Source organism: Myotis brandtii, unplaced genomic scaffold (genome assembly GCF_000412655.1).
Source record: "Myotis brandtii unplaced genomic scaffold, ASM41265v1 scaffold422, whole genome shotgun sequence".
NCBI lineage: Eukaryota > Metazoa > Chordata > Mammalia > Chiroptera > Vespertilionidae > Myotis > Myotis brandtii.
In genome coordinates this window covers 1,849,749-1,873,940 of record NW_005366171.1, presented here as the reverse complement: position 1 = coordinate 1,873,940, position 24,192 = coordinate 1,849,749, and the positions used below count along the sequence as shown (strand labels likewise).

At 40.0% G+C, this 24,192-nt stretch overlaps 1 protein-coding gene across 1 annotated transcript in view; it reads left to right on the top strand.

The window, feature by feature from the left end:
* DENND5A (DENN/MADD domain containing 5A) overlaps positions 1-24,192 on the top strand; it is a 49,851-nt gene that overhangs the window by 8,502 nt on the left and 17,157 nt on the right. The window contains exons 5-11 of the mRNA XM_014545851.1: positions 7,279-7,596; positions 9,924-10,139; positions 11,102-11,336; positions 15,384-15,534; positions 17,897-17,990; positions 20,752-20,883; positions 22,382-22,534. Of these exons, the coding sequence (XP_014401337.1) occupies positions 7,279-7,596; positions 9,924-10,139; positions 11,102-11,336; positions 15,384-15,534; positions 17,897-17,990; positions 20,752-20,883; positions 22,382-22,534 (1,299 nt within the window). The remainder of the gene's footprint in view (positions 1-7,278; positions 7,597-9,923; positions 10,140-11,101; positions 11,337-15,383; positions 15,535-17,896; positions 17,991-20,751; positions 20,884-22,381; positions 22,535-24,192) is intronic.

Sequence of the window (24,192 nt, the reverse complement as noted above, 5' to 3'; positions counted from 1 at the left end):
GAGAAAAACATCAACATCGATTGGCTGCCTCTTCCCCACTACTGGGGATCAACCCGAACATGTGCCCTGAATGGGAATCTAAAGGGTGACCTCTTATTTCCTGAGTCGACACTCAACCGATGAGCCACACCAGCTGGGCCTTACTCTGATTTTCTTAGACATTAGAAAGGTCTGGGAAGAAGACTTTGGAACATGACTTTCTCTCCTCCATCAGAATTTTTTTGGGGAGGAAATTTTTTGGGTGTAACTGAAGAATATGAGTAAGGGGACCGCCTGTATCTGAGCAGCATTCAGGTTATTAGGCATATCTGGACAGCAGGCTTGATGAAATTGCTGATAATTAGATCACATTTATGATATTTAAATTATAGTCAAATGCATCTCTGTACTCTTTTTTCCTCTCCTTTGGTTTTAGAATTAAAATGTCTTCTTGTAGCTTTTTAAATTTCTGCCTTTTTTGCTCCTTTGATTCTGTAGAGCTTTGTGCTGTTTTGGATGGGACAAGATTAATTAATAAAGGAAGAAGATATCTAAATGATGGGGAAAACTGTTGGGAGTATTGAGTTTTTATATGTATTTGTCTACTCTACTGATAAATATAGGGTGTTCCAAAAAATGTATATACACACTTTGAATAATTATAAAGGCAGTGTTTATTAAAATACATTTCATTTTCAAAATTGAGCTCTCAGCTGTTAAAATGTGTATACATTTTTTTAGGGACACTGTGATACATAAAGAGTAGATACCAAAGATTGGAGAACAGGGATTTTTTTTTGTTTATTCTAAACAAATGCATATTTAATATTGACATTTCTTCCTAGTAAACCTAATTATAATTTTGTAAAGTCAAAATAAAAATAACAAAAATGGTTGAAACTGTAAAACCAAAAAGGCATGGTACATGCATAATCCAATAAATAGGTCACTAGGCAACAAGCCAGATTTGTCAGTTTTATTTTAATCTTTGGCATTAGCTTGCTGTATACTTAGGGCAAGTTCTGTTCCCTCTAGGATCTCTCAGCATAATTTTTTGTTTTTAATGGAACGTTTTATTTATTTATTTTATTTTATTTTTTGTTAATCCTTATCTAAGGGTATTTTTCCATTGATTTTTAGAAAGAGTGGAAGGGTGGCCTGTATCTGAGCAGCATTCAGGTTATTAGGCATATCTGGACAGCAGGCTTGATGAAATTGCTGATAATTAGATCACATTTATGATATTTAAATTATAGTCAAATGCATCTCTGTACTCTTTTTTCCTCTCCTTTGGTTTTAGAATTAAAATGTCTTCTTGTAGCTTTTTAAATTTCTGCCTTTTTTGCTCCTTTGATTCTGTAGAGCTTTGTGCTGTTTTGGATGGGACAAGATTAATTAATAAAGGAAGAAGATATCTAAATGATGGGGAAAACTGTTGGGAGTATTGAGTTTTTATATGTATTTGTCTACTCTACTGATAAATATAGGGTGTTCCAAAAAATGTATATACACACTTTGAATAATTATAAAGGCAGTGTTTATTAAAATACATTTCATTTTCAAAATTGAGCTCTCAGCTGTTAAAATGTGTATACATTTTTTTAGGGACACTGTGATACATAAAGAGTAGATACCAAAGATTGGAGAACAGGGATTTTTTTTTGTTTATTCTAAACAAATGCATATTTAATATTGACATTTCTTCCTAGTAAACCTAATTATAATTTTGTAAAGTCAAAATAAAAATAACAAAAATGGTTGAAACTGTAAAACCAAAAAGGCATGGTACATGCATAATCCAATAAATAGGTCACTAGGCAACAAGCCAGATTTGTCAGTTTTATTTTAATCTTTGGCATTAGCTTGCTGTATACTTAGGGCAAGTTCTGTTCCCTCTAGGATCTCTCAGCATAATTTTTTGTTTTTAATGGAACGTTTTATTTATTTATTTTATTTTATTTTTTGTTAATCCTTATCTAAGGGTATTTTTCCATTGATTTTTAGAAAGAGTGGAAGGGTGGGGGAGAGACAGAAGCATTGATGTGAGAGAGACACATTGCCTGGTTGCCTCCTGCACGCACTCTGACCACCGGGCTGGGGATCTAGCTTCCAACCGAGGTATGTGCTCTTGACTGGAATAGAACCTGGGACCCTTTAGTCCATGGGCTGACTTTCTATGCACTAAGCCAAACTGGCTAAGGCTCAGCATCATTTTTTGTGTGCTTCATATATATGTTTGTATGAAGATATTGCGAGGACATTAGCAGTTTTCTTAGCAGGATTGTTTGAGAAACCTGAGAGTTCACACTGTTCTGGGTATTGGGGCTTTAACTTTTGCAGTTTTCCCCATCATTGCTGCATTCTTTGATTCTCCCTGTGGTTTATTTGGGAAGAAGTGGTGACACTGGGACTATAGAATACATGTCTGTACTTAATAAGCAATTATAGGGTTTCAGAGTCCCACTTCACCCAGGGGGCAGTTTCATAACTGGATATTTTCTACATTGATTTTTAGCAGATGACCTCTGGGATATCTGTGTATTACCGATGGGTACACATAATGAATGGAGAATGATAATATTGCTGAAAGACAACTTTGGGATGTCTCATAAGTGGTATATCCAATATAATAAAAGCCTAATATGCTAAGTGTGTAGTTGTCCAGTCAGCCGTTCAACCAATCAAAGCGTAATATACTAATGATATGCTAAGGCCACTCAACCGCTTGCTATGACGTGCACTGACCACCAGGGGGCAGACGCTCCAACTGGTAGGTTAGCTTGCTGCTGGGGTCCGGCCTATCGGGACTGAGCGAGATGGGCTGGACATGCCCTGGATCCCTCCTGCAGCCCCTCCCCATCTGGCCAACCTCCCATCGTGCACCAGTGGGGTCCCTCGGCCTGGCCTGCACCTTCTTGCAATCCGGAACCCCTCAGGGGATGTCGGAGAGCCGGTTTTGGCCCTATCCCGCAGGCCAGGCTGAGGGACCCCACTGCTGCACGAGTTTGTGCACCAGGCCTCTAGTATATAGTAAAAAATTCTAACAGTGCACAAAAGCATAAAGAATAAAGTAAAAATTACTTCTAATTTTACCACCCAGAGATAACTACTTTCAACATTTTGGTGGGCATCCTGTGGTATATTTATGCTGCTAGAAGGAAGCTTTGAGGCAGTACTAGGGAAATTCACCTGGACTTGTGCAAAAAGGCATTATCAGGGTACTGGGATAAGGTGAGCTTGATCTGTAAAAGGGACTTTATCACAAGGGTGGGGAATGTCCAGCCCTCAGGCCAAATAAGGCCCGAGAAATCATTTGGTTTGGCCCTGCCAAGGCATTAAGGGTGAGTTATTTAAATGTTTGACAAAATATAATAGGCTAATTTTTAAGTTGATAATTTTGGCCTGTGAATGATGTTATAAATATCCAAATGGCCCTTGGCAGAAAAATGGTTCCCCACCCCTGATCCAGAGTGTAGAGTGTACATTCCCTGACCCTCCTCTGTGTCAGAATTCATCAGTTGCTGCTCCATCTTTGAGCATCAAAAGTCTGAAAAGCCCTTTGTTTCTTTTTACACCAACACATGATCTCAGCTGGCCCTGAGCAAGTGAGAGTGCTGGGCTCCTTTGTGAGGCATCCTTTGTCCTGTCCTTCCCTTCTGGGTTTCATTGTCTGAGTTCAGGAAGGAGGCAATTCATCCACAGCTATGTGAGGAGAAGCAAGCAGAAGATATGAGTAAAGAAGGGGGTGCTACTTCTTTCTATCTTGTGCCCTTCTTTCTCTCCTACTTTCCCCCGTCTTTCTCAGGATACTCCTTCAGTGTCTTTACCCAGTAATTTGTGGATTGGGCTTCCCTTCAGTGAATAACATGGAGAGAAACTAGGACAGTGATGGCGAACCTTTTGAGCTCGGCGTGTCAGCATTTTGAAAAACCCTAACTTAACTCTGGTGCCGTGTCACATATAGAAATTTTTTGATATTTGCAACCATAGTAAAACAAAGATTTATATTTTTGATATTTATTTTATATATTTAAATGCCATTTAACAAAGAAAAATCAACCAAAAAAAATGAGTTCGCATGTCACCTCTGACACGCGTGTCATAGGTTCGCCATCACTGGACTAGGAGGTCAGGCTGGCTGTGATTTGGTGTTAGGAACTTAGGGCTGGGAAAGGGCATTGTGATCTCTTGCAGGAAGAGATTTGGGAGAGATTTTGGGATTTGGGGGATCTATGTGGTCACTACCTCAGAGCAGTTAAGTCTTCACATGGCCTTTCCCAAGAAGGCAGGAGGTTAACTGAGGAAAACCGATCACTTGGATTTAGTGCCTCTTACAGAATACTTTTGTCTGCCAGTCTGTTTTGCAGTACTCCTCGTCTCAGCTGAGGAAAGGGGTGCATGAGGAGTTTGAGGCACACTTTTGTTTGTCAGAGCCCTCCCTGTGCTGGCAGGAAATAGCATGAGGCTATTCTATGAGCCTAGCAAGTGAATGGCCTCCTTTTTTTTACTTTGGTTTCTTATCTTTATCTCCTTTAAGCCAACTCTGCAAAAAATGGCTAGTGGAATCTACTCATAGGCACCTATCTTACTCTGCATCTGTGAGGTGTGCCTGAGTGGCTTCCTCTCCTCTAGCCACCTCTGATCAGGAGTGTATCTTCAATGTGTGGATATAGCATTTGGAGTTCATAAAATTCTTTACAGACATTCTATATTTGGTTCACAGCATTGGGAGAAAAGCCAACCAAGCATTGTTGAGCGGATGCAATTATTTTTTAGCTACCTCTGTGTTTCCTATTGCACAAACTGCTTTTTTTCTTCTAAAAAGAGGAGAACCCATGGGGTACATGCATTGTGTCTTTGGTGGGTCACAGTGCTTTCTTCTGTTAGCTGTATGGACAGGGCTAAGGAAGCAGGTAGGTTATCTTTATGCCTAGATAATTTAATTCTGTCTTTACTGTCTTTTTAGATTATTTGTTCTGAAAGCATTTATAATTTTAAAGTCTTAATAGAATAAACAAAAATAGCCTATTTTTAGATCTTAAACATTATTGGCCTTTTAACTTAGGCAGGGCTTAAAGTTGTTATTTTGTGAGATACTCTAGAAAGCTAAATTTAAAGTGATTCTTATCCTAATCTTTGGATCATGGATATAAGAAAGTTTTCTTTTTTAGTTATAGATTGGTAGGCAGAGTAATTTATGCATTGAGCAAATGTTTATTGAATGAATGCATGCACAGACATGTTAAAACATAGTTTTGATAGATTGAGAGTTTGTGAAATAGTTATATTAAGCTGGACTTATGTTATCCTCCTGCCTTTCTTTTAGAATGCAAGACTTAATAGGCACAGGGATAAACAAAAAAATCAATGGACCATCACTTTGTTATACAATAGAGGTACCATGCCAAAGGAGGGACTGCTTAATAACAGAGCTGGAAAAATTGCTTGTTCAAAGGGGAAAATAGTAGAAAAGGATCCTTACCTCACACCATAACAAAATAAACTTGAGATGGATTAAGAAGTTAAATGTCAAAAGCAAAACTCTAAATCTTCTGGAAGAAAATATTAATAAGTACCTTTCTGACATCTGGGTAGGGACTTCATAAATAGGATACAGAAAGCATAAAATAAAATATTAATAAATTTGATTTTATAAATTAAGAAAAAGACATCTTAAAATGAAAAGATAACTATGACAAGATATGTGTAACACATATAACCTACAAAGTATTAGCATCAGCAGATAATACAGAACTACAAATCAGTAAGAATGATGATAAGTAATCCAATAGAAAAGCGGGTTAAAAACATGAAAAGTATTACATAAAACATACACATTTTAAAATTTCCTAGGGATCAGAAGTATAAATTCACTCATTTCAGTGGCAAAATTAAGAAATCTGATGATACCAACATTAGCATCTTTTATTATGGAATTTTCCTATCTAGTAGTACTGTATTTATACATCTATTGAAGTTTTATATTCTACATTAACAATGTTAATTAACATTTGTTATGTACTATGGGCCTGGCACTGTGCTAAGTCTTTGACATTTATTGTTTTATAATCCTCAAAACAAACCTGTGATATAGGTAATATTCCTCTTATATGAATGAAAGAGACAAATTTTTAAACAGCAGTGCAGTTCAATGAAGGAAATGACACCTATCTTGGCTAGAACAGGTTCATGGACATAAGATAAATACAAAGTAATAGGCATTTCTGATTTACAGTTGCAAGACAATTCCAACAGGGACAGGAACTATAAAATATTTCAGTTAAACCGAACAAGAAATATATATGACCACTAAGGGGAAGAGTGGATGGTTAAGAGCTTGAGGGTATGACTGAAGTCAGGGTAAGTGGAGTTCAAATCCCAGCTCTACTACTTACCAGCTGTGTGACTTTGGACAAATTTATCTCTCTGTGTCAGTTTTGTTTGTAAAATAAGGATAGATAGATATTGCCAAATTGTTCTTTGTTAGTCTAGATTACCCACCTCACCAGCAATGTATGAGCGTCTCTCTATCCAGAAGCAATCTTAAAGCCAGAAGGAAGCACAGAAAGCATCATGAGCAGCCACTAAATCTTCCAAATCAGGACAGAGGCTCAGAAAGAGATAATGGTCCGCTCAGGGTCATGTAGAGAGATAGTGACAGAGTCAGGTCTGAAACCTAGACTTTTTGACTTACTCCTGGTGTTCTTTTTACTATTGTAAGAATTCATGAATTAAACATTTATGAGCATTATTTGTGAGACTTCAGGATAATAATCCTTACCACTCTGATTTTATCTCTTTATTTCCATTTTATAGCTGAGGAAGCAGAATCAGAGAGGTTAAATAACTTTCTCAAGATCATACACCTAGAAAGTGGCAGGGTAAGATTGGAACCTAGGTCTGTTTTCTTCCTGAGCCCCATCTTCTTTTTTTAAAAAAGACCCTTATTGAGGATGTGTGTTACTGATTTTTAAAGAGAGGGGAAAAGAGAGAGGGAGAGAGAAAGAAAGAGAAACATTGATCAAACTGATTGGTTGCCTCCCGTACACAGCCCCACCAGGGATCAAACCTGAAACTTAGGTATGTGCTCTGACTGGGAATCGAACCCATCACTTTTGGTGTATGGGATGATGCTCCAACCAACTGAGTCACACCAGCTAGGGCAAGCCCCATCTTCTTTATACCGTACTTCATATGTGCCCATGTCAGATGTTTTCTCTTTCCTATTTGTTCATTATCCGTCCTAAAACTATTTCTTAGTGCTTTGTTTACACTCCTCATCCTTTTTTTGACTGCCAGGCTAACCTCTGCTTTGTGGATATTGACAACCACTTCATTGAGCTGCCGGAGGACTTGCCTCAGTTTCCCAACAAATTGGAGTTTGTCCAGGAAGTCTCTGAGATTCTCATGGCATTTGGCATTCCCCCTGAAGGGAACCTTCATTGCAGTGAGAGTGCCTCCAAGCTGAAGAGGCTCCGGGCCTCTGAGCTTGTCTCTGACAAGAGGAATGGGAACATTGCAGGCTCCCCTTTGCATTCCTATGAGCTCCTCAAGGAGAATGAAACTATCGCCCGGCTGCAAGCCTTGGTCAAGAGGACTGGGGTGAGCCTGGAAAAGGTAAGATGCTGTGTATGAATCTGTGACAGGTTTGGTCTGTGCTAGGGTACTGTCCTGGTAAATAAGTTGTGGGGTGAGAAAGCACTCAGTTCAGGAAAAGGCACATTTGTCAGAGTGAAAGAATGCTCTGGTTTGGGAGACTGGATTCAGCTTTGGAAAATATTATCCTCATAAAAGCTACTGGAATCTAAGTTGGGGGTTAAATCTGGGTACTTTCTCACTTGGGCATTAAAGAGAGTCTGCTCTCATCCTATGTGAACACGCAGCAGACTGACTCAGAGAGATGATATTGGTAATCTCTGTGTTCAGCCCTCTTTCTCAGCAGCCTAAAGCATACAGAGCAGGTATTTTTAACTTTTTTTTTTTTTTTGGTTAATCCTCACCTGAGGATATTTTTCCATTGATTTTTTTTTAGAGAGAGTGGAAGGCAGGGGGAGAGACACAGAGAGAGAAACATCGATGTCAGAGAGACACATTGATTAGTTGCCTCCTGCACGTGCCCCAACCAGAGCCAGGGATTGAGCCTGCTATTGAGGTACATACCCTTGGCTGGAATCGAACCCAGGAACCTTCAGTCTGCGGGCTGACAGACCCTTCAGTCTGTCCACTGAGCCAAACCGGCAAGGGCTTATCTCTCTTTTGACTCAAGGAATCGAGGAGAGCCTGAGTGCTTTGCCTAACATTGGCCTAGTAAGTGGCTGAGTTGAGGACCCTGGTCCCCTTGAATTCTAGTCCTATGCTCTTTCCAGGGATGTACTTAGCTTTCCCTTGTTTGACTTTGATGAGACTATCAGTTTTTTTACCCATCTCTTCACCCTCCCCTATCCTCATTGTTAAATTATATTTGTAAATTACATATAAGCAAAATGTGCCAGTGTAATCATTTTGTTGGGCTATTTTAATTTTATTTTTTTTAGAGAGGAAGAGAGAGAGAGAGAGAGAGAGAGAGAGAGAGAGAGAGAGAAGAAACAGAAATATTGGTGTGAGAGAGATATATTAATCTATTGCCTGTCCTATGTGCCCTGACTGGGAATTGAACCTGGGACCTTTCAGTGCATGGACAATGCTCCAACCAACTGAGCCATACAGGCCAGGGTTTGCTGGGCTATTTCTTTCTTTCTTTTTTTTTTTTTTAAATATATTTTATTGATTTTTTACAGAGAGGAAGGGAGAGAGATAGAGAGTTAGAAACATCGATGAGAGAGAAACATCGACCAGCTGCCTCCTGCACATCTCCCACTGGAGATGTGCCCGCAACCCAGGTACATGCCCTTGACCGGAATCGAACCTGGGACCTTTCAGTCCGCAGGCCGACGCTCTATCCACTGAGCCAAACCGGTTTCGGCGACTGCTGGGCTATTTCTTAATGAAGTGTGAAACATTTCATTTTCCTGCTTTATTTAGTTAGTTGAGCAGATATTTTAAAAAAATCATGGCCAGTTAGTAGTAACTATGTATGGTGCCAGTTGGATACTGGAAATATCAGGGGAATACTTTGTAAAGTGCATGATTGTCTAACCACTATGCTATACACTTGAAACTAATATAAAATAATATTGCATGTTAACTCTAATTGAAAATATTTTTAAAAAATCATGGCCAGGCCCTAGCCGGCTTGGCTCAGTGGATAGAGCGTCAGCCTGCGGACTGAAGGGTCCCAGGTTCGATTCCAGCCAAGGGCACATGCCTGGGTTGCAGGCTCGTTCCCCAGTGCGGGGGGTGCCGGAGGCAGCCAATCAGTGATTCTCTCTCATCATTGATGTTTCTATCTCTCTCTCCTCCCTTCCTCTCTGAAATCAATAAGGAAATATATTTTTAAAAAATACTTAAATTAAAAAAAATCATGGCCAGTTGTAGAGCAGAGAAGTATTGAGATGTATTAAAAAGGTTAAAGAAAAACACAATAAGGAAAAATTCTTAGGGAGAAAGATAAGGAAAGTGTTATGTGGGAGAAAATCAAAGAGATGTAGGTAGAGCTAGAATCTAACCATGTTGCTTTGCAGTATCATTTTCGTACTGACTTCCAGATTCCCTCTTTCCCCGACCCTTGAGATAAGTTGCACCTTTCTCTATTGCTGAATCTCTCTCTGCCCATAATGATTACTTTCACTGAGTTACTGGGTACCTGCAAGTGAAACATCTCATTTATCTCTTCTCCATGTCAGAATTCCTTTCTTTTTTTCCTCCCATTTCCTCTTTTTCCCTCATTTCCATTTGCTGCAAAGTAAATGATAAGGGGGAAGGGAAGAGGAACGAACCAGTTGCATTTCTTAGGGATAAAAGGTAAAGCTTGTGTGTTCTCAATTGTCATTTCTCTTTTTTTATAGTTGGAAGTGCGTGAAGACCCCAGCAGCAATAAGGATCTTAAAGTTCAGTGTGATGAAGAAGAACTCAGGATTTATCAGCTAAACATTCAGATCCGGGAAGTTTTTGCAAATCGTTTCACTCAGATGTTTGCAGATTATGAGGTGTTTGTCATTCAGCCCAGCCAGGATAAGGAGTCCTGGTTTAATAACAGGGAACAGATGCAAAACTTTGATAAAGTGAGTGTAATCTGCTGGGGAGGAGGGTGAGGAATGAAGATTTAACTGATAATGAGTTTTTCTTTCATAATACAGATGACCCTTGAACAATGTGGGGGTTAGGGGTGTCAATCTTCTTCATAGTCAGAAATTTGTCTATAACTTTTGACTCCTCCAAAACTCCAGATGTCCTTTGGTATCTGTTGGTGCTTGATTCCGGGACCCCGTGGATACCAAAATTTGCAGATGCTCAAGTCCCATTTTTATTTTTATTTACTTATTTTTAAATATTTTTATTGATTTCAGAGAGGAAGAGAGAGATAGAAACATCCAATGGTGAGAGAGAATCATTGATTGGCTGCCTCCTGCATGCCCCACAACTGGGGAGGGGATCGAACCCACAACCCAGGCATGTGCCCTGACCGGGAATCGAACCATAACCTCCTGGTACATAGGTGACGCTCAACCACTGAGCCACACCGGCCAGTTTAAAAATGATGTAGAAAAAGGCATACTGTCAGCCCACCACATCCATGGATTCCCAACAGTATTTTCGATCTGCAGTTGTTTAACTCCACAAATGCAAAATCTAGGGATACGGATGGAGGGCCAATTGTATGTTTATTGAAAAATATATATGTATAAGTGGACCTGTGCAGTTCAAACCTATGTTGTTCAAGATTAAATGTGGGGATTAAATGTGGGAAACAAGTTCATGATCCTTCTGGTGCTGATAAAATGCAAGGTCTTGTTGCTTTAGAACAGAGTGCTGGTTCTTACTATCAGGTGATTTACCTTCATTGTTTAAAAAAAAATGATGAAGAGATTTTGCTGTTGGCTTTTCATAAAGACCTAGAAGCTTCAGAGAATTATCCCATTAGATCCTTTGGGTATGTTGCCTTTGCTGGTTAAAGGTGACATACCCTTTTCCCTTTTTCCTCTTCTCTGTTGATGGATGACTGTCTGTTTCCTTGTCTCACCAGGCATCTTTTCTATCAGATCAGCCTGAGCCCTACTTGCCCTTTCTCTCAAGATTCCTGGAGACCCAGATGTTTGCTTCTTTCATTGACAATAAAATTATGTTTCATGATGATGATGATAAAGACCCTGTGCTCCGGGTGTTTGATTCCCGAGTAGATAAGATCAGACTGTTGAATGTTCGGACGCCTACTCTCCGCACATCCATGTACCAGAAGTGTACCACTGTGGATGAAGCAGGTGAGGCCTCCTTGTTGCTGTACTTCTAGCTTCTTGGATTATGTCACTAATGTGTCCCTGCTCCTAAACATGCCAGCTTCTTTCCGTTTCTGCTTTTGCTTAAGTTTTCCCCATAGCCTGAAATGCTCTTTCCTTTCTTTTTTGCCTGGTTAGCTCTTTTCATTCTTTAACACTGTGTCAATTGGGATTGGGTCCTGCTTTAGGTAATAGAGAAGAGAATCTAATTAGCAGTGGGCTAGAAACATGAGATATTTTCCCCAGATTAGCAAGAAATGCAGGAATTGGTGGTTGCTGGTGTTGGTTCAGCTGCTCGACAGTGTAATCAGGAACTGAGGTTCTGTCTTTACCCAGCTATCCTTAGTGTATCGACTTATATTCATGCTGGGAATTTTAAAAAATATGTTTTTATTCATTTTATTAGAGAGAGAGCGCGCGAGTGCAAGAGAGAGAGAGAGAGAGAGAGAGAGAGAGAGAGAGAGAAAGAAACATCAATCAGCTTCCTCCTGCATGCCCCCTGCCTGCAACCTGAGCATGTGCCCTGACCAGGAATCAAACCTGCATCTTGGTGAATGGGACAGTGCTGAACCAAATTGAGCCACACTGGCTTGGCCTACAAGAGGCCTTTTATGTTCATATTCAGGGTAAGAAGAGGGGAGGCTGCTATCAGCCAAAGCTTTCTGTTGTCTCATAGGCCAGAACCATGTTATGTGACTATACTTAAGTGCAAGAAAGACTGAAAGGGAGTAGTGAATTGGATGTAATATTACCCTGAACAATGTTGGAGTTTTATTAGCAAGAAAGAAGGAGCAAATGAGTTATGAGTAAGCAGTTGATAGTGTTTGCCACAAAAACTTACCTGGTATGTCTCCTCTGTGAAGCCTTCTCTGATGCCCTCAGGCTGAGTTGGTGGATTCCTCCTCTATCCTGTGGTGCTTTGTTCTTACCTCCCCTCTGTAATCTCTGTTCTTTTGAGCTGTCATTAATAGGGAACAATTTAAGAGCAGAGACTGTATTTACTTATTTTCTTGCCCCAACTTCTAGCATTGTATTTATGACAGATAGATGTTAAAAGTGGTTTGCTAACCCTCGCTGGTTTGGCTCAGTGGATAGAGCATCAGCCTGCTGACTGCAGGGTCCTGGGTTCAATTTCAGTCAAGGGCACATGCCAGGTTGTGGGCTCGATCCCCAGTAGGGGGCATGTAGGAGGCAGCTGATCAATTATTCTTTCTCATCATTGATGTTTCTCTCTCTCCTTCTCCCCCTCTCTCTGAAATCAGTAAAAATATATTTTTTAAAAAGTGGTTTGCTACATGCATGATTGAAAAGGCCTTTTTGTTCATAGAAGCCCCATCTAGATGAGTATAGCTAGAGAATAGTCTCAGTTTGAGGTGCAGATTAAGTAGTTTGTTCCCTTTCTTATAGGATGTTCAGTGTTCTTGTGGCTATTTTGTATATATTGTTCATTCATTTACTAAATATTATAAACTAGAGGCCCGGTGCATGAAATTCATGCAGGGGGTTGGGGGTCCCTCAGCCCAGCCTGCCCCTTCTCACAGTCTGGGAGCCCTCAGTGGATGTCCTACTGACGGCTTAGGCCCGTTCCTGGAGGGGGCCCATGCTGCCCCCAGCCGCTCCACTGAGGCTTGGAGCAGGCACCCGTGTGTGTGTATGTGTGTGTGTGTGAGTGTGTGTGTCCGCTGGTGGCTGCCCCCAGCCGCTCCACTGAGGCTTGGAGCAGGCACCCGTGTGTGTGTATGTGTGTGTGTGTGAGTGTGTGTGTCCGCTGGTGGCTGCCCCCAGCCGCTCCACTGAGGCTTGGAGCAGGCACCCGTGTGTGTGTATGTGTGTGTGTGTGAGTGTGTGTGTCCGCTGGTGGCTGCCCCCAGCCGTGCCACAGAGGCTTGGAGCAGGCGCCCCGTGTGTGTGTGAGTGTGTGTGTCTGCTGGGGGCCTGCCCCCACCCACGTAGGAGGCTCAGAGCAGTAGCCCCCGTGTGTGTGTGTGTGTGTGTGTGTGTCCACTGGTGGCTGCCCCCAGCCACGCCACAGAGGCTCGGAGCAGGCACCCTGTGTGTGTGTGTGTGTGCGCATGTGTGTGTGTGTCCACTGGGGGCCTGCTCCCAGCCGCACCATGTAGGCTCGGAGCAGTTGCCCTGTGTGTGGAGGCTTGGAGCAGGTGCCCCTGTGTTGATCTCTCAGGCTCCTGGCTGCGCCTGCTGTTGTTCTCTCCCTTGAGTGGCGGCCAGGGCGGGCTGGAAGCTTGGCTTCCTCCATTGCTGGGGGCAACCCAAGCCTCCAGCTCCGTGGCTGGTTGGCTTCTCCACTGCAGCCGCAGCGGAGAAGCCAAGCCTCTTCAGTCTTCAGTCTTCACTCAGGCCAGAGCCTTCAGTCTTCGCTCTGCACCTGTGTATGCAAATTAACCGCCGTCTCTGTTGGGTTAATTTGCATACTCATCTGATTGGCTGGTGGGCATAGCGGAGTGACACCAATTTGCATGTTTCTCTTCTATTAGTGTAGATAGATACCTACTACATGCTTAACATATGGTAAGTGCTCACAAATATATGTACTGAATGAATAAACATGTCAAGCATTTTTATAGGTTTTAAACATATAGCTTTTTAAATTTATTTTTAATCTTCACCTGAGGATATGTTCATTGATTCTGAGAGAGAAAGAGAGAGAGAGAGAGGGGAGAGAGAGAGAAAGAGAGAGATCGGTTGCTTTGAGACGACTCTCCAACCAACTGAGCCACACAGGCTAGGGCGCATTTTTCTAAGTTTTGAAGATACAACTGGTGACAGTTTGGACAAAGTCCTGCCTTTATTTGCCTTCATTGAGTACATTCTCTAGCCTTCTATCTTTACCTTTCAGCTCTCAATTCAGTTCTTTCATTAAGATGACAGCCCTCTTGGTTAAGGCTTTTATTGGGATAATTGTGTGGTTTTTAGTCTTAGTTTGTTAATATGGCAATTTATTGATTTTTAAAGGTATACTAGTAAACTAACCTTGCATTCTTGAGATAAAGTCTTTATGTGATTATGATGTATTGTTTTTTTGTATATTATTGAGTTCAGTTTACTACAATTTTGTTTAGAATTTTTGCATCTATGCTCATGAAGGATATCAGCTCATAGTTTGTTTGTAATATCTTGTCTGATTTGGTGTCACTATAATGTTGGCCTGAAAGAAAAGTTAGGAAGTATTCTCTCCTCTTCAGTTTCCCAGAGAGCTTGCTACTACTTTTTCTTTAGATGTTTGGCAGAATTCATCAGTGAAGCCCTCTGGGCTTGGAGGGTTTTTTTGTTGTTGCTGTTTTTTTATGTGAGAAGATTTTAAACTATAGATTCAGTTTAAAAAATAGGGCTATTCGGATGAGCTATTCCTTCTTGAGTGAGCTTTGGCTGTTTGCATCCTTCAAGGAATTTGTCCCTTTCACCTATTGTCAAATTTGTTGGCATTAAGTTTTTTTTGTAGTATGTCCTGTATTAGTATCTGTAGAGTCTGTCACTTCTCTCATTACTGATTTTGGTAATTTGTGTTTTTTTCCTTTCTATTTTTATCAGTCTGATTTGCAGTTTATTAGTTTTACTGATCTTCTGAAAGAACAGTTTTTGGATTTATTAATTTGTCTGTTTATTTCATTGATTTCACTCTGGCCTTTATTATTTCCTTTCTTGTACTTTGAATTTAATTTGCTAGTCTTTTTTCTAGTTTTTTAAGGTGGAAGCCACGGTCATTAATTTGAGACCTTTCTTCTTTTTCTAAGATAGGCATTTAGTGCCATAAATTTTCTTTCAAGTAATAATGACATACTACAAATTCTTATATTTTGTGTTCTTATTTTTATTCAGTTCTTATTTCCCTTTTGATTTTTTTGATGGCTGGGTTATTTGGAAGTGTGTTATTCAGTTTTAAGATGTTCTTAATGATTATTGTAGTCAGAGGACATATTTTGTATTATTCAAATTGTTTTAAATTTATTGAGTGTTATATGGCCCAGAATATGATATATTTTTTTAAAGTTTGAATTTTTTTTTCTTATCCAGAGAAAGCAATTGAGCTGCGTCTGGCAAAAATAGACCATACTGCGGTTCACCCCCATTTACTTGACATGAAGATTGGACAAGGGAAGTATGAACCTGGTTTCTTCCCAAAGTTGCAGTCTGATGTGCTTTCCATTGGGCCTGCCAGCAACAAGTGAGTCAACCCCGGGATTCCCTGATTCAGCTCCCTAACCATCCAGTATCTGGGCCTGAGCTGGTAGAAGACCCCTGAATTTTATAAAGCAAATACGGAGAAGACCAAAACTCTCCAGGTTTTTCACTTTTTGAACAAGAAAATGGGTGACAGAGTATCATCAGCTCCTGTCTCCACTGTGGCAATTGGGATAGCTCCACATGCCCAGGACCTGCAAAAAGCCAGGCTGCAGAATGGTTGAAATGATCTCATGACTAAATCCCATACAACATGTAACTGGCATTTTATCTCTAGTAAGTGGTAGTTGAAATGGAGTCTGAACTGGAAGTAGGTAACTTAGCAGGATTACTGGTCTTTAGTTACGTTTGGAGATGGATATAACAAAGCTCAGACAGAGCTGAGTATAGTTTTGGATCTGCATGTGAACTTGATGTAGATGTTTGAAGAGAGATATGTCTGTGTTCCCTGGGGAGTTATTTTTCTTGCCCACTCATTGATCTTTAAGCTGCTCTTCCCCAAGGTCTCTGAGCTATCTCTGGTGACTCTTTGGTGGTTTTCTGTGCCCAGCACTGGTCCCTAGACATTCCAGTTTTCTTCTGTCAGTTGACCTTACTTTTTTTTAAAAAAGAATTTTTTTGTTGTTAATCCTCACCAGAGGCTATTTTTTCCATTGATCTTTAGAGAGAGTGGAAGAGAGGGAGGTGTAAGAGAGACACATTGATTGATTGCCTCCCACACACGCCCCAACTGGGAATTGAACTCACAACCCTTTAGTGCAAGCATATCAAACTCGCAGCCCAGCCAATATAACGGTATGTAACTTAATTTTTACAATATCCTGTTATACATAATTATTAATAACTAGTGGCCCGGTGTACAGATTCATGCACATTGAAAGGAAATTAATTAGAAGAAATATTTTAATATCACTATTCGCCCTTTCTCTGTAATAGAAGTGTCAGAGATGAAAGAAAATTAGTAAAATGTATATGAAAATAATATATAAATTGATTAACAAATAAACTATAACAACATGCTATAACAACAAAGACACGATATAAAAACAAGAAAAACATGATACAAAAACATTGATAAAAGCAATGACTGATAAATTGATTAAACTTATTCTAATATCTCTCTGTATACCACATTAGGAGTAAAAACACTTTCAGAGTGCTTGACTAATTTCCCTTGTGATGAAGTATTTACAACTTTAACTTTAATGTCACATGCTCTTCGAACTCAAGAGAAAGCAGCATATAACTGACCGTGTCCAAAAACGGGTTTAGGTAGGAATATTCCTACATGTCTAGAGTTTGTCCTTGTGATTTATTAATAGTCATTGCAGATGCTGGCATCACAGGAAACTGTCTTCGAATTAAACAACAAAATTCAGGATCAACAATGACAGATTGAAACACGTGTGCGATTGGCACCAGCGAGAGCTTTATATGTATCACGCATGCACGAGTCAATGTTTATTTTTAAATTGCCAGTGCATGTCATATGCACCGGCTGGTCAGACAGATGTATGGTCGGTCACTTAGCCTTTTATATATATAAATGAACTACAACGTTTGCTAATGACTGATTACTATAATTGTGTTGCATTCATTTCCCTTACATGCCTTACACACAGGTACACCATTTCTCTCCATTAATATTAGCAGTGAATATTTTATTTTATTATTTTTTAAAAAATATATTTTATTGATATTTTATAGAGAGGAAGGGAGAGGAATAGAGAGTTAGAAACATCAATGAGAGAGAAACATCGATCAGCTGCCTCCTGCATACCCCCCACTGGGGATGTGCCCGCAACCAAGGTACATGCCCTTGACCGGAATCGAACCTGGGACCCTTCATTCCGCAGGCTGACGCTCTATCCAGTGAGCCAAACAGGCTAAGGCAGCAGCGAATATTTTAGCAGCCGATTGCCATGTCATTAGTCTTGTACTGACTTGTTTGGTGTGCGCAACAGGAGATATTTTGCTTTCAGAGAACAAGAAAAATAGGTTTATTTGCATTACGCTTATTAATTTGTGCAGTTATTCAATGTCTGGTAAGTTAATGTTCAAGAAAAATATCAATTTTTATTAAAATGTTCTATTTTATGATAATTATTTATTTCAGCCCTTTGTATTCAGTATGTCTCTATCAAAATAAACCTATGTTAACATTAACTGCTGCTTTTTTTTTTTTTGTGGCCACATAAACTTTAAACCTTGTTTTATGGCCCGTGTTAGCCTTTGAGTTTAACATGGGGAGTATGTGGGCCAGCACTCTAACCACTGAGCCACCGGCCAGGGCTGACCTTACTTTTTACTGGGATATTGTTAATTGCCTGTTTTGATTCTTTTAGATGGACAAAAAGGAATGCCCCTGCCCAGTGGAGGCGGAAAGATCGGCAGAAGCAGCACACAGAACACCTGCGTTTAGACAATGACCAGAGAGAGGTAGGCCACCTTATGATTGACAAGGAATGGGCCTATTATCATGCTACATTCTCTTTCTCTTTCCTATTTTTTTGACCTCTGGTCTGATTCAAGTGTCCTAACAGTACAGTGACCACCGAACCAAGAAGGTTATTTGAGGCCAAAAAACAAAGCAGCCACCCCTATAGAACATCCAGCCTTCGGGCTGTATAAGTCCAATGACATCATTTGGTCTGGCCCTGTCAAGGCATTAGGGGTGAGTTAATTACATGTTTGACCAAATATAGCAGCTAAGTTTTAAGTGGATAATTTTGGATGGCTTGAGAATGATGTTATAAATATCCAAATGGCCCTTGGCAGATAAAAGTTTCCCTACCCCTACTATAGATTATAGTGGGATTTGTTGTAGGGAAGTTACTTACAGGGATGGGGTCTAAGCAGAGATTGTCTGTGCAGACTGTTGGGGTCGCCTCTACTCCACATTTAGAGACCTCTCCCCATAAAGAAGGGTTAATAATAGAGTAGTTCCTGATACCTGATACTGGGCCTAGGTTAGGACAAATCCAGGATGTATGATGTTTTTACACATGGCAGCTAGCCACTAACCATGTAGGTCCTCTCTCTGAGCCAGGCCCTGTTTACAGCCGACTCAGGAATGATGGCAGTCTTAGAAGAGAGCCTTTCACTGTCCTTTCAGTACTCCTCATACATCATACTCCTGGGGGAGTGTGACAGAACCTCAGGAGATGAGAGCCTGAGACTTGGGAGAAATCCTTTTAAAATTTGTGAGGCTTCTTTTGTGTGTGGTATGGTAGTGAAGAATTAATTCTGTTAGAATTAGAAGGAAGAAAAGCTGAACTTGGGTTAATGCTGTCAATATCTGAACCTGGGAGGAGGGAGTACTTTCCCCCTATTTTTTATGTATCGTAATTTAAAACAGATAATCTTGACTTTTTTTTCTTTGAGGAGCAAAGGAGAGGAATGTTATCTTCAGGTGCCTGGGGTGTTGAGGCTTCTTGAATTGACCTCCTGAGTCCTCATTGCTTAGAGGCTGAGTTTTCAGCTCTACTATAACTTGTTCCCAGTAAAGCTTTTAGTTATAAAACTCAAGTTGGAAACCCTGCCTGCCTGACTCAGTTGCAGAGAAGTTGTGAAAATGGGAATTTAACCTTCAGAAACCTGTTTCAGGAACTTCTCTTTGAGAAAATACCTTGCAAATTGTGTTATATACATATAAAACCCAATAAAGCGCATTGTTTTCATATGTGGTTGGCACCTCAGTGAATGGGAAAATTACATATTTTGCCTTTGCTATATTTTAAAGGAATATATTAAAATCACAAGGTATGGTTATAAATTTTTAACTGCTGCTTTATAGGATACAGTTGTGCTTAGAGTTTTTGCGAGTGTGCTGTAAGGGGTGTTGGGTATTGGTGTTATTTTTAAAGTCTCCCCTGGGTTTTCCACCTCACCTTCAGATTACTTCTTTCAGCAGTATTTATTGAGCACATTTTCTTGGTCAAAATCACTGTCGTAAGCACTTTGAAATATAAAGATGACAAGAAGTTAGCCTTGTGCTCAGGGACTACCAGTTTATTAAGGGAGCAAAGTCAGGTACACAAATAACTTTAGTAGAAGAGTCTTGTTAAAGGGTCATATAAGAGGCAAGCCAGTGTTTGATCACCGATTAGAGAAAGCAGACGTCAGTTCTACCTGGGGTAGTCATCAAACAAAACTTTTTGGTGGAGTCAAAATCTGTTTGAAGCCTTGGAGGATGATAGGATTGTTATAGAGACAAAGAAAAATATTTTAAGTAGAGGAAATACAGGACCAAAAGCTTGGTGATTGTTGTGTAATGAAGACTGGCAGAATGTTTGGAGGAAGGAGGTATTAGAAGTAGCTACATAGCTAGCAAATTAGGAGGCAGGTAGCAGTAGTCCAGGTAGTAATTGAAGCCTAACCTTGGGGATTGGTAGTAAGGGCAGATTGAGGGGCCAGACAGAAATGTTCTACTGGGATAAATATGGGGGAAGAAGGAAGCCTGGGGTAAAAGTGTTTGTTGTGACCTGGAATACTGAGAGGATGTCAGTGTGCAGTTCTCTGCATTTATATGCATTCTGTGTTAAAACAAACAGCATGTGGAGAATCACCAGCACTTTGCAGAAAATGCAGTTGTTGTTTTGTGCAAGGTTGTTATACTTTATGATGACAACAGTAGTTATCTTTGATATGGGCAGAAGAGTTAAATTCCTCCCAGCTTAGTAGGTAAAATGATTTTTTTCAGTAATACTCTGAGATTTGGGTTGACAAACTGATCTATACAAGCTGCAGCTATGTTTTTTTGTATCTTTAAAGAAAAGGTAATTACAGCAGTTACGAAGTGCTTTACATCAGAGAAAACAGAATTCATATTTTCTCAGGTTTTCCCTTTTATATAGAATTGCATTTGGAAAAAAATCTTTGATTGCTTTTAGAGAGAGAGAGAAACACCTATTTGTTGTTCCACTTATTTATGCATGCATTGGTTGATTCTTGTATATGTGCCCTGACCGGGTATTGAACCTGCAACCTTGGGGAATAGGGACAATGCTGTAACCAACTGAACTACCCAGCCAGGGCTACAGAGTTACACTTTAAACTTTCTGCCCCAACTTTATCTGAGCCTTGGAAAGAAGCAGTGAGAAAGCGCTGGGTGGTAGTGCCCTCCTCAGGCACTCACCAGTACTGGTCGCCTGTCTTTTGTGTGCATGGATAGAGTCTTTGATTTTTCTGTTTGCTGTAGAAGTACATCCAAGAAGCCAGGAATATGGGCAGCACCATCCGCCAGCCCAAACTGTCCAACCTCTCCCCGTCAGTGATTGCCCAAACCAACTGGAAGTTTGTAGAGGGCCTGCTGAAGGAATGCCGCAACAAGGTGAGCTGTGGACGCCTCTGTGTGTGTGCCATTTCCCTTGGCAGCCAAGGTGAGACCAAGGCTTGGCTCTGACTGTTCTTTCTTGGTTTTAAAAATATTGTTAATATAATGGGATAGTATGAATTTTAAGATCCTGTTAACTTGGAATTAGGCATATTGTTTTTTTCTTTTTTTCTCATCTTTAAAAAAAAATTTTTTTTATTGATTTCAGAGAGGAAGCAAGAGGGAGAGAGAGAAAAACATCAACAATGAGAGAGAATCATTGATCGGCTGCCTCCTGCACGCCCCACACTGGGGATGGAGCCCACAACCCAGGCATGTGCCCTGACCAGGAATCGAACCCTAACCTCCTGGTTCATAGGTTGATAATCACTGAGCCACACTGGCTGGGCGGCATATTTGTTTTACATAAAATAAACCATTAATCAAGATCAAGCACAGTTTGTTGATAAAATATGTATTCTTTAAAACTGAGAGATACAGTTTTAATTTTAGACATCTAACATTTTTTGAAATCATTGTAGTTGAATTGTCTTCAGCAGATTTGTCTTACACACATGAAAATGTTGCCTCTATTTTAATTTGATAGCAATGATTTCATATGTCTAGACACAAGAATTTATGAATGCCTACTATGTGCCAGGCTAAAGAGTGTTACTCAGTTTAAGCTGTTATGGGGTGTTTTTCTCAATTCTACAAAGACAGTCATTTTAAAAAAAAACTTTATTGAGAATTGATATACAAAAAATTGCACACATTTAATGTATACATCTTTGGATATACACATGCACCCATGATACTATTACTATGATCAAGGTGCTAAATATATCGGTTTCTTCCCAAAATTTTATGTTCTTTTGTGGTTTTCACTTGTTGGTTTTTTTGTGATAAGAACACAATATGATATCTATTCTCTTAAGATATTTTAAAATGCATAATACTGTTGTTAATTATAGGTACTATGTTGTATAACAGATCTCTAGAACTTACTCATCTGCATACTGAAACTTCATATCTATCCAGCAACAATTCTCCTCCCCCCAACCCCTGGTAACCACTATTCTATTTCCTGCTTCTGTGAGTCTGACTATTTTAGATACCCCATATAAGTGCAGTATTTGTGCACTTGAAGTTTTGTTTAATGAGATCAGTTAAGCAGTGAGAGTCAGAATGTATGAAGTGAGCATGACCAGAGGGTTTTATTCAACTCTTTTTATCTCATAAATGTAAAAACTGAATCCAGAGTGATGAAATCACTTGTTCAGCGTCATACAGTAATTGCTATGTTCTTATCTTCTTAACTAAACTTTTAAAGAATGCGTTTCATCATGACCTGACCTATATCTGTATGGTGGAGAAGAAATATACTCTATGTATCTGGGTTTCACTTATCTTGTCCCTCCCAGCCCAACAGATGTGCAGGTGGCCACAACCCTCTCCAGTTGCATGTGACCTTGTTCACTGTGGTTGTCTAATCCTACTGACTGATTCCTTGTAGACCAAGAGAATGCTGGTGGAGAAGATGGGCCGAGAGGCTGTGGAGCTAGGCCACGGAGAGGTCAACATCACAGGGGTGGAAGAGAACACCTTGATTGCCAGCCTTTGTGACCTCTTGGAAAGGATCTGGAGCCATGGACTCCAAGTAAAACAGGTAATGAATGTAGAGCCCTTTCTGCTGTGCAAACTATCTTCTTGTTTTCACTTACTAGTTTTCCCATACTCTTCCAGCTGGCTGGCTTTGGAGAATGGTACATAGTGTGCATGGAGTGAGATTAGAAATAGGTAAACAAACAATTAAATAGGATCTAAACTATTTTGTTTAAAAATAAACTTCATAAATCTGTGTGTTTGTCAGACATTTTAAAAGTGGTGCTTCTGTCCTGCAAATAGAGCTTAAGGCCATACTGATAGATCCTGTTTGGCAGCTGGCCCTAGAGATGGAGCATAGAGAAAGAGGGAACGTGAAGCCCAGAAGTACCAAACATACTAGTACCCTAAGAGTCCTTCATTAGCTGTGCATTCCCAGTGGATAAAGGTCTGTCATTAACATTTCTTTTACGTGTGGATAGCTTAACTATCTAAAGATCTGAGAGAAGTTGAGTAAGTTTGATTTTTACTGCTTAATACCCAGAGAATGTTCTTATTTCAAAATACTCTAATTTGAAAAGTCAAGATGGACTTTTACTTTTATGCATTTCTTAATTTGAAAAGAACTTGAAACATTATCAGAAGCAATTTTATTTTGGACAAATTAGAAACTATATATAAGTATCCAGCAAATATTTATTGAGGGCCTACAGTATTCCAGGAACTATTGTAGGCACTTGAGATAACCTTAGTAAACAAAACAGATCAAGATGCCCTAGCTGGTTTGGCTCTGTGGATAAGAGTGTCGGCCTGCGGACTGAAGGGTCCTGGGTTCGATTCTGCTCTAGGGCCAATACATGGGTTACAGGCCCAATCCCCAGAAGGGGGTGTGCAGGAGGCAGCTGATCAATGAATCTCTCTCATCATTGATGTTTCTTTCTCAACAAAAACAAAAACAACAACAACAAAAACAGACCAAGATCTCTTCCCTTCTGGAGTTTCCATTCTCATGGTTTGGAGGCAGTCTACCACATCTGCCCTTCAAAACATTTTTTTGTGCACATACTAGTATACCCATATATAGGTGTGTATTAAAAAAATCCAGCAATACCACAATGAGATAACTTTTCACACCCACTAGGATAACTAAAACAAAAAAAGATAAAGTGTTAGTGAGGATTTGGAGAAATTAGAACCTTCATACATTGCTGGTGGAATGTAAAATAGTACAGCCACTTTGGAAAATGGTCTGGCAGTTCCTCAAAATGTTAACCATAGTGTTGTGACCCAGCAAGTCCACTTCTAGCTATGTATTCAAGAGAAATGGGTACATGTCTACATAAAAACATGTACACACTGTTCATAGCAGCATTATTCCAAATAGGCCCAATGTGGAAAATCCCAAATGTCCATCAGCTGATGAATACATAAACTAAATGTGTGTGGCCTATCCATATAATGGAATATTATTTAATAAAAAGAATAAAGTATGGATACATGGCACAACATCGATGAACTGTGAAAACATAGTAAATGAAAGAAGCAGTCACAAAAGACCACATATTGTATGACCCATTTAGGCAAATCCATAGACAGAAAGACTAAAAGATGCCAGAGGTGGGAGGGAGGGAGGACTGGGGAGTGACTGCTAATGGGTATGTTTGGGGTGATGAAAATGTTCTAAAATTAAGTATTGTTGATGGTTGCACAACTCTTTGAATA